Below are 9,478 nucleotides of genomic sequence, written 5' to 3' on the forward strand. Positions count from 1 at the left end.
CCGCACCTTCGCCCCCGCCTCGCGACGCCTCTGGAGCGATATCATATATTAAGGAGCCCTTTAAAACGTGCACCTTAACCAAGCAAAAAATTGAATAAATTTGAGGGATTCGAAGCAAATAGAAAGCGATCTGATTTTTAAAATATTGATTTTCTTTTAAATATCAAAATGAGGAGGAATAAAAATAATAAATATCATTTAAAAATGTATGTCTCTAAAAATTTTATTTATGTAAGTTAGTTCATACTTTTACATATGGAGAACTACGATGACATCAGAGGTGTGAAAGGGTTATCCAATTTATCCATTACTTTTGGATATTTACACTAACCGAATGTTTTAATCATAAAATCTGGCAATTTCATAATAATGGCAGACACCGCCTACGAACGCGTATTGTGTGTTAAAAATGAAGTACTTGTTTACAGAATTCCCCCTCGCCCATCAAATAGAGGCTACAGGTATAGAAATACATTATCACATTTTGATATTTTTATTACATTTTGGCAATGAAACCACATAAAAAATAAAAGCAAATTAAAGAAGTAGCCTAAGAACTAAGCGTGAGTTTTAGACTTTAGTCTGTCAGTGTCAGAGTGAACTTACTCAACTTGGTGTTAGACGTTAGATCTAGACTAGTGACAGTCAGACAGAGTGACTGTCAAAGTGTGTTAGCCACTGTTAGCTTAGTGTAACATAGTATACTAAGTAGGCCGATTCTAGCCGGAATAAGATACGCATGCGTTACGCATGCGCAATGGAGAGAAACTACGACTTGCCTTAGCGGCGATGTTTTCGATGGTACTGCGCATGCGTGTGTTTACAACTGCAGAACCCCAACACCAACCCTAATCCTACCCTTAACCCTATCCCTAATCCTAACCCTAGCCCTAATCCTAACCCTAGCCCTATCCCTAACCCTATCCCAAACCTTAACCATACCCCTCATTCTAACCCTAGCCATAGGTCCATGCGCAGAGCTATCTTTTGCCGACTAAGTGGAGACGTTGGGGAGAAAAATCTTCTTCCGAGTAGACACTTCGTACTAAGTATAGTCTTAGTATAGTATAGTGTTAGTCAGTGTTAGACAGAGTTAGTAGTCTAGACTCGGAGTCTAGATCTAGTGAATTCTAGTGTTAGTGTTAATAAAATAATAAGTGTTAGTAAGTTAGTTCAGTGTGCAGTCAGTAAGACTGAGTAAGAGTATGAGTAAGTAAAAAATAAGGGTAATCTATCGTTTTAGGTACGTAAAATCGCCCGCGACTAGTAATGTGAAAAACAGGTGACTCCTTAAATTTTAATAATTATTTCACATTTTGAGGAGGATTTATGTTTTGAAAAATACAAAAATGTTTCCTTCTTTGATTTATGTATCTGTTTTTAAACAATTGAATTAAAACTTTTCAGTAATAAATGAACACTAGCGATGTTTCCAACAGATGCAACCATGTTCATTTACTATAGCAGTCATCTTGTTTAAGTTTTATTTTTATAAGCTTATAGCGCGAGATTCAGATGGAAGCCACTCTATTTTACAAATGGCTGCTGTTTATGTAGCAAATTTTGCTAGCAAACACTGCTGTTTAAAGTTAATTTCTGGCCTATATTGATATGTTTAGCCACTAATTTAGGTTTTTATTCATTTATCTATACCTAATATTTGACACAAATATATCACAGTATACTTCTATTAAAGCCTTGACAATGAGGTAACTTTTTCGTACATTACTAGCCGCGGGCGATTTTACGTACCTAAAACGATAGATTACCAAAATAAGTATTGTAAGTCCATCTCTTCTTTTTGCTTTCAACTTTCAACACATTGTACTTGTGTAGTGTAGATCTAAAAATCTAGCTAATATATTATATAATGATAATTATAATAGGCCTAAATAATAAGTATTCTAGAATGAGTAGAAATATTAATAGTAGAATGGTCTTAAGTCTTAGAATGTAGAGAATCTTAATTCTTAGGCTATTCTAGACTAGACAGTATTCATCTAGATCTAGAGTGAGTAGACCACATCTAGATCTAGTAAGTAGTTGTAAATAAAAGTTAATTTACACTGCATCACTCTCTGCTCTCTAGCCAATTTAAATCTACATTTAACATTACATCTACTCCAATATTAGATCAAGCTAGTGCTAAGAAGAGTTTAGTTTAGAATGAGTACTGAAAAGAGCTGAGGTGTTGGTCAGTTGCGAGATGCAAAAAGAAATATAGCAAGGTGGTAAAATTGCGAGCAGGGTACAAAACATTTTGTCTGCATCTTACCCAATACTTATGCCGGGTGAGGGTAAAATACAAAGATTAGACTGATTTTCAATCAATTTTGATGAAGATTTCAAAGACGTTTTGTTTGTATTGTTATAATAAGTTATTATAACTTAAGATAAATTTAATTCTTCTTGATCATAGTCTGATTTTTTTCTATGGTATCTGATGGTTAATGTACGGTGAGCTTTCCACGGCAGGGATAGGTTTTGAGTTTTGACTGTTTCAGGAATGAAGTTTTGAGTTTTGACTGTTTCGGGAATGAAGTTTTGAGTTTTGACTGTTTCAGGAATGAAGTTTTGAGTTTTGACTGTTTCAGGAATGAAGTTTTCTATCTCATGCATCATTGTTGTACTTTTGGCTTCTTTTATAAAACTTGTTCTTTGAAGTCTGTTTGATGAGTTGGGCCTCTGGTAGTTTCTGCTTTAGAATATGATTTTCCAGTGCCTCCGGTTTTGTGTATAGTGTGAGGATTTTTTATTCTCTTCTTTCTTCCATTGAGCTTAGAGCAGCTGTTTCCTCCATTGCTTTTATCAGTGTGGTTTTCATTGCCCCTGTCATTATTCTCAATCCAATGCTCTACACTTTGTCAATTTGCTAACATTTGTCACTTTTGATACTCGACTCACCTGGAGAAAGTAAATCAAAGTAAAGGAATCCAATGACTTGCACTAATGAGGAAACTTGCAGACACAGACTGGGGAGCATATCATCAAAACAAAAAGAACAACATACATTACAACACTCGTGGATAACTTTTCTTCTCACGCATTTAGAGAAAAAACAAACCACCAAAAGCATGAAAAAAAAAATCTCACAAATTGTATCTTGCTATTTACCAGTGATTCCGTAGGTATGTCTTGCATTTTCTTCTCGCAGTTTACTGCCTTGCTGTTCCGTGTCTCACATTTTACCAACATTCAGAGTGCTGCTAGACTCCCAGGAGTAGAGAGAAATGGCAAAAATTTAGTTTTGTAATTTAATAACAGAAGTTTTCAGAGTTCATTAAATTTAAATTCATGAATATAAATTTACTTTAATAACTAAAAACCTTAAGCCTTAAACAGCAGAATACACATTAAATTAAGATCTTTCTAACTCCTGATAGCTGGTTAGGTCTATGGCCTAGTAGTATTTTATTTTGTTTTATTTACTGTTTTTAGAATAGCCTATATAATATGAAATAAGTATTATTTTCAGTAATATAAGTCATATGTCCAGCCCTTTTTCCATAGAGCCGATGAATGGAAGCTTGAAAACCCTGAGTGGACTGGTCGATTAAGGGTTGTCTCTAAAGGCAAAGATCTCTTAATAAAATTGGAGGATAAAAATAATGGTACAACCCTGTAGTAGTTTAGTATGTTCTGTACCAGTTGGTGGTTGGTCATGTTGTTAGTCAAATTGTTCACTGTTCAGCAAGCCATAGTAGTTGCATTAGTCAATATTGCTAGTTGTTTCTGTATTTAGACATCAAACACTGTTACTGTTCTGTTAATTGCTTTCATTTTTTAAAGAAAAATATGCTCTCAACTCTAATTAATTGATGAAACACATTTGAAAACTAATTTCATATTGAATTCTCCTTTTAAAAGGAGAATTATTTGCCCAATGCCCTGTGGACTCATATCCTGGGATTGCTATTGAACCTGTGATGGATTCCAGTCGCTACTTCGTCATACGGATTAAGGATGACAGTGGTAGGCTTTATTTTTTGTTTCAGCACAATTCTTTGTAAGGTTTTTATTTTTTGTTTCAGCACAATTCTTTGTGAGGTTTTTAAAAAAATAAATACCAGTGTTTGTTTAGTATTGATATGAACTTATATCAATTTTTTCAGGGAGAAGCGCTTTTATTGGGATTGGATTCCACGACAGAGCCGACTCTTTTGACCTCAATGTCTCTATTCAAGATCATTTTAAGCAAGTTTTTAAAAAAGTTTTTGGTTTTGTTATGTTTCCATCACTGATCTGTTTTGTTAGAGAAACCTTTAAGCTACCTAACCCTTTACTGACCAGACATTTTATTTGACATACAGGCAAGTGCAATGACAGCACATTTTTTAAACACTTTTGAAAAATCACTACATGCATAAGCAAAGTTAAAAAATGGAAAATTGGTGTAGGTTTGTTATTTTGTAAACAAAATAGGTTAATTAATTAAAAATAGGGTAATAATTACAAATAGGCTAAAAAATCTAACTTAAAAAAACATAAAAACTTTTTTAGTAAAAATATAATTAAAATGTTAAAATATTTCAATAGTAGCTTGAACAAGTTCTTGAACAAGTTTTATTTTTTTTTATCACTTACTTTTTCCTTATATTACTAAGGGGAATTGAATGTACAATTCATAGTTCAGGTGCATTAGACAAGGCAAGCAGTCACTAGGAACATGTTCCAGGCATGCCTACCATCCCGCCCAAAGCGGAATTGGTCAGCTTTTTTTTTTTTTACAAATAATCATGTCCTGTTTCGCCATCCAGTTTTAGTCTAAGTTTGTTCCGCATTTTTTTAAAAGAAAAATTAATAAAGAAAACTAATAAATCGAATTGAAGAAAACAGAGCAGGGAAACAATTATCTCCCTTTGGCACACGATTCAGTTTCCTTGTTTACTTACAAAATTTACAAGTATCATTTAATACTAGATCTACTAATAGATAATATAGACAATCTAGCTTCTGAACGTTCTTTTTAGTATTTGCTATTCAATTGTAGATTTAAATTATGCCTTAAATAACAAGTAGAGGAGAAAGATACAATAACATTATGACCAACATGCTAATTTCTAGTTCTTTAAGCTATCTTGTAACTACTAACTAAAAACTAAGAAGTAACTAGGACTTATACTTGGTATATCTTAACTCTTAGCTCATATTTTAGATTACATATGACCTTTTCTAACTAAATATAGTATCATGAAAGTTTAAATGAACTCAACAACAATTTCTTGTCCTTTATTAGGTGGCTGAAACAGGAGGCAGAAGAAGAAAAGATAGCAAAAACAGTTGATGTTGGCCCCAAACTTGATCTGGGCTTTAAAGAAGGACAGACGATTACATTAAATTTAGGGGTATGTACAGCTAGAAACTTTTTGCTATTACTGTTGTAATACAAAATGCCTGGGGTATTACTGTTGTAATACAAAGTGCCTGGGGTATTACTGTTGTAATACAAAGTGCCTGGGGTATTACTGTTGTAATACAAAGTGCCTGGGGTATTACTGTTAAAGAAATGCAGCTCTAAGTAATTTAATCTTAACTTTTATTTTATTTAAGACAAAAAAAGGAGATGGTTCAAAGTCAAGGAAAACAACAACTGGAGCATCAGGCTTAGGGCTGCTACCACCACCCCCTGGTGGCCTAAAACTTCCACCACCCTCATCTACTTCATCGACAGCATCATCAGGGTCATCACAGCCAAACACATTCCAAGCAGTGAGTCATGCCAGGGTTCTCTCTTTTGTTGTTTCATGATTCTCTCCCTTGGTATATCATGATTCTCTCCCTTGGTATATCATGATTCTGTCACTTGTGTCATAATTTCCTCCCTTGGTATGTTATGATTCTCTCCCTTGGTATATCATGATTCTGTCACTTGACTCTTCATGTTTTGAATACATTAGTGCACTTATTCCAACTTGTTTAGTCTCCAGCCCAGAGTCTTGATCTGCTGTTAGACATTGGCTCCTCAGAGCCAGTAGCCAGTGGTCAGAAACCTTTAGTCACACAAAACCCTCCTGATTTATGGGGGGACTTTGCCAGTGCAAGTGGGTAAGTTGGCAATCAACAACACTAGCATTAACACTGACAGTAACACTAGCATTAACACTGACAGTAACACTAGCATTAACACTGACAGTAACACTAGCATTAACAGACAGTAACACTAGCATTAACACTGACAGTAACACTGACAGTAACACTAGCATTAACACTGACAGTAACACTAGCATTAACAGACAGTAACACTAGCATTAACACTGACAGTAACACTACCATTAACACTGACAGTAACACTAGCATTAACACTGACAGTAACACTTGCTCAACAGAGAATTGTTTACAAACACAATAATGTAAAGATACTATTGGGCTGTACATGATTTAACCATGGAACTTAATAAAAGTTTTATTTTAAAATCATTATGATAAAAAAATTTAAAAAGCATCAGACACAAAATTGGTCTGAGTTTTTTAATTACAAGGTAAAATAGTATAATACTTTACTAAATGTAAATAAAAATATTACATTAATCCCAAAAAAACATATTAAAAATGCTAATTCTAATTTTATTTCTTAAAACAAATTTTTTTGAATGCTTAGAAAATAAACCGGGAGTGATCTCCCTTAAGGGGGAAGGCTCCGGTAAAAAAAAACTTTTTTAATACTCGTTAGAAAACAGTTATTTCTTTACAGCTTTATTAAGATACATACGCATATGCATTTCCACTAAAAAAAATTGGTGGAAAAATCTTGGTAACTATGACAATGGCGGCCATCTTGAAAAATTAACCCCTTCGTAGGTTTTCCACCATTCATAAAATATTACATTTTAAGCCCAATAAACAATCAATTCATAATCTTCTTCCATATTTTGGGGCAATCAGCTAAAAATTTTAAGTGCATATCTTCAAACTAACTTTTTATGAATTTTCAAAATTTGTGTCCGTTCAAAACACTTAACTTTGGGGAATTTTGGGGCATTAAAACTAGTGTTTTGAACAGACACAAATTTTGAAAATTCATAAAAAATTAGTTTGAAGATATGCACTTAAAATTTTTAGCTGATTGCCTCAAAATATGGAAGAAGATTATGAATTGATTGTTTATTGGGCTTAAAATGTAATATTTTGTGAATGGTGGAAAACCTACGAAGGGGTTAATTTTTCAAGATGGCCGCCGTTGTCATAGTTACCAAGATTTTTTCAAAATTTATTTTAGTGGAAATGCATATGCGGATGTATCTTAATAAAGCTGTAAAGAAATAACTGTTTTCTAACGAGTATTAAAAAAGTTTTTTTTACCGGAGCCTTCCCCCTTAAACTTTCTCGAATATTCTTATATGAAACAACAGGGGATGGCAACTTGGGATATAGACGTGATTTTTAATCCATTTTAAATACTTACACTTTTTACAATAGAATAAAATCTCGTAGAAAAAAGAATTGCATTCCAAGTGAATGCCAAATAAAATGTGCATAATAGTGCGGAATATTATAATTACTTTATAAATTCACGTGTTTTTTGAGAAATCGGATTTAGCGAAAATTACTACTTCCGGTCAACCAAAATTACTCAAAATTTGATACAAGGCAGAGAATTAGATCTTTTACTTACATGTGAAATTTCATTTATCTATGTGAATTAGTACTCAAGTTTAAAAGCTGTTGAAAAATTGAAAGTAGAAAAAGTTCCACTTCCGGTTATCGGAAATCACTCAAAAGCTGATATGGATCAACAATTTTGATATAATGTGGCCCAATGTGGCACTAATTCTCATAAAACCAACCCAAATGTGGCACTAATAAAACCTGCCCAGGAATGATTTGAATTGCTGAAAATACCCCCACCAAGAGTCAACTAACCTTTTTCATTCCCTATTTTTCAGATCTCAATCAATGTCTTCCAACAACAGTGGGGGTGATTGGGTACAGTTTTAAGTTGGGTCAGACTAAATGTACATAATAGTGAGAGAATTGTTTTTCCATAAAGAAGTCATTCAGAATGAGCTCATGACAAGATGGTCAAATAAATATTAGTGTGCAATTTTTCCATTGGGACTCATCTACTGCATAAGTATGGAGTGAATAATTTATTGTTACTTGCCATCATTTCATAGTTGTCTTCATTAACTTAGATAAATCTTGTGTGAAGTATGAAAGGGTATAGGTCAAGTTTGTGTCAAGATGTTTAATGTTAATGACAAATTTTGTCTAGAATGACCTATAGCATGATATTGGGGTTGAATCAGTTCATCAAAGTCTGAAATAGCTGATCAAATAGTCCTAATGTTCTGGTTCCTAGGAATTTCTTTGTACATTTTTTCCAATTAGTACTTATGTACATTAGCACTTGTGTACATTAGCATTTTTATGTCCAATCAATATGAAGCTTTTTTTAACTGCATGAGTTAATGAGAGGATGATAGCATACACAAATCTCATTGGGAAATGTGGCAGTGTTTGGTCCAAGGATAAACAAAGTGTAAGACATCAGTTGTAGCTTGTACCACCAGCTGGCAATAATTGTAAGACATCAGTTGTAGCTTGTACCACCAGCTGGCAATAATTGTAAGACATCAGTTGTAGCTTGTACCACCAGCTAGCAATAATTGTAAGACATCAGTTGTAGCTTGTACCACCAGCTGGCAATAATTGTAAGACATCAGTTGTAGCTTGTACCACCAGCTGGCAATAATTGTAAGACATCAGTTGTAGCTTGTACCACCAGCTGGCAATAATTGTAAGACATCAGTTGTAGCTTGTACCACCAGCTGGCAATAATTGTAAGACATCAGTTGTAGCTTGTACCACCAGCTGGCAATAATTGTAAGACATCAGTTGTAGTTTGTACCACCAGCTGGCAATAATTGTAAGACATCAGTGGTAGCTTGTACCACCAGCTAGCAATAATTGTAAGACATCAGTTGTAGCTTGTACCACCAGCTGGCAATAATTTATGTGTACAGGTTATCCTCATGTAGTTGTACATGTTTGGTTGCTGGTGTACATGTTTTGTTGGTGAGAGTGGGGGGGGGGGGGGGGGGGGGGGGGGAATAATTTGTACATTAATTAAGGCAGTTGATCAACTTGTATATTTTGGAATTAAATCATTCCATTAAAAAGTTTTACGCGCACAGAATGTTTTCTGAGCATTGGACAGCAGAAAGGTTGTTGACCGTGCATGATCTGAGCATGGGACAGCAGAAAGGTTGTTGACCGTGCATGCACATGGTGCACCTGATTGCTGGGCATCTGGACAAAAGGCTGACTGGACAGAACTCTTCATCAGGTGTCTATTATTCATCTTATAAGGGTAGCATCTTACAAGAGGGGGTCTATGGCATACAGTTGTAATCTCATATTGCTGTATTAGAAAATGAATGATTGAATTTATTTTTGTTATCACCCTATGTCCAGTCAGTATTTTATGCTCCTCGTTGCTGAATATCTGCACTTGATTTATCCTGATTTTTATCATTTA

At 34.3% G+C, this 9,478-nt stretch overlaps 1 protein-coding gene and 1 long non-coding RNA gene across 2 annotated transcripts in view; both read left to right on the forward strand.

The window, feature by feature from the left end:
• Positions 1 to 330: 330 nt before the first annotated feature.
• LOC131944028 (adaptin ear-binding coat-associated protein 1) lies at positions 331 to 9,029 on the forward strand. Its single transcript, XM_059304476.1, has 8 exons — positions 331 to 461; positions 3,511 to 3,611; positions 3,868 to 3,972; positions 4,113 to 4,194; positions 5,237 to 5,345; positions 5,551 to 5,709; positions 5,921 to 6,045; positions 7,884 to 9,029. The coding sequence occupies exons 1-8, from the start codon at positions 370 to 372 to the stop codon at positions 7,933 to 7,935; spliced, it is 825 nt and encodes a 274-aa protein (XP_059160459.1). The 5' UTR covers positions 331 to 369; the 3' UTR covers positions 7,936 to 9,029.
• A 28-nt stretch (positions 9,030 to 9,057) lies between these two features.
• Positions 9,058 to 9,478, forward strand: part of LOC131944029 (uncharacterized) — a 726-nt gene continuing 305 nt past the window's right edge. The window contains exons 1-2 of the long non-coding RNA XR_009386987.1: positions 9,058 to 9,164; positions 9,206 to 9,478. The exon at positions 9,206 to 9,478 is cut by the window's right edge and continues 305 nt beyond it. This is a non-coding gene — a long non-coding RNA (uncharacterized LOC131944029). The remainder of the gene's footprint in view (positions 9,165 to 9,205) is intronic.

Source organism: Physella acuta, unplaced genomic scaffold (assembly GCF_028476545.2).
Source record: "Physella acuta isolate Inbredline_101_S28 unplaced genomic scaffold, ASM2847654v3 ptg000476l, whole genome shotgun sequence".
Taxonomy (NCBI): Eukaryota; Metazoa; Mollusca; class Gastropoda; family Physidae; genus Physella; species Physella acuta.

Excerpts from the sequence above, each read along its gene's own strand:
- LOC131944028 (XM_059304476.1), top strand. The coding sequence starts at position 370 with ATGGCAGACACCGCCTACGAACGCGTATTGTGTGTTAAAAATGAAGTA. Across the intron at positions 4,195-5,236 it reads TCTATTCAAGATCATTTTAA|GTGGCTGAAACAGGAGGCAG; the intron begins GCAAGTTTTTAA and ends GTCCTTTATTAG. Across the intron at positions 5,710-5,920 it reads AGCCAAACACATTCCAAGCA|TCTCCAGCCCAGAGTCTTGA; the intron begins GTGAGTCATGCC and ends CAACTTGTTTAG.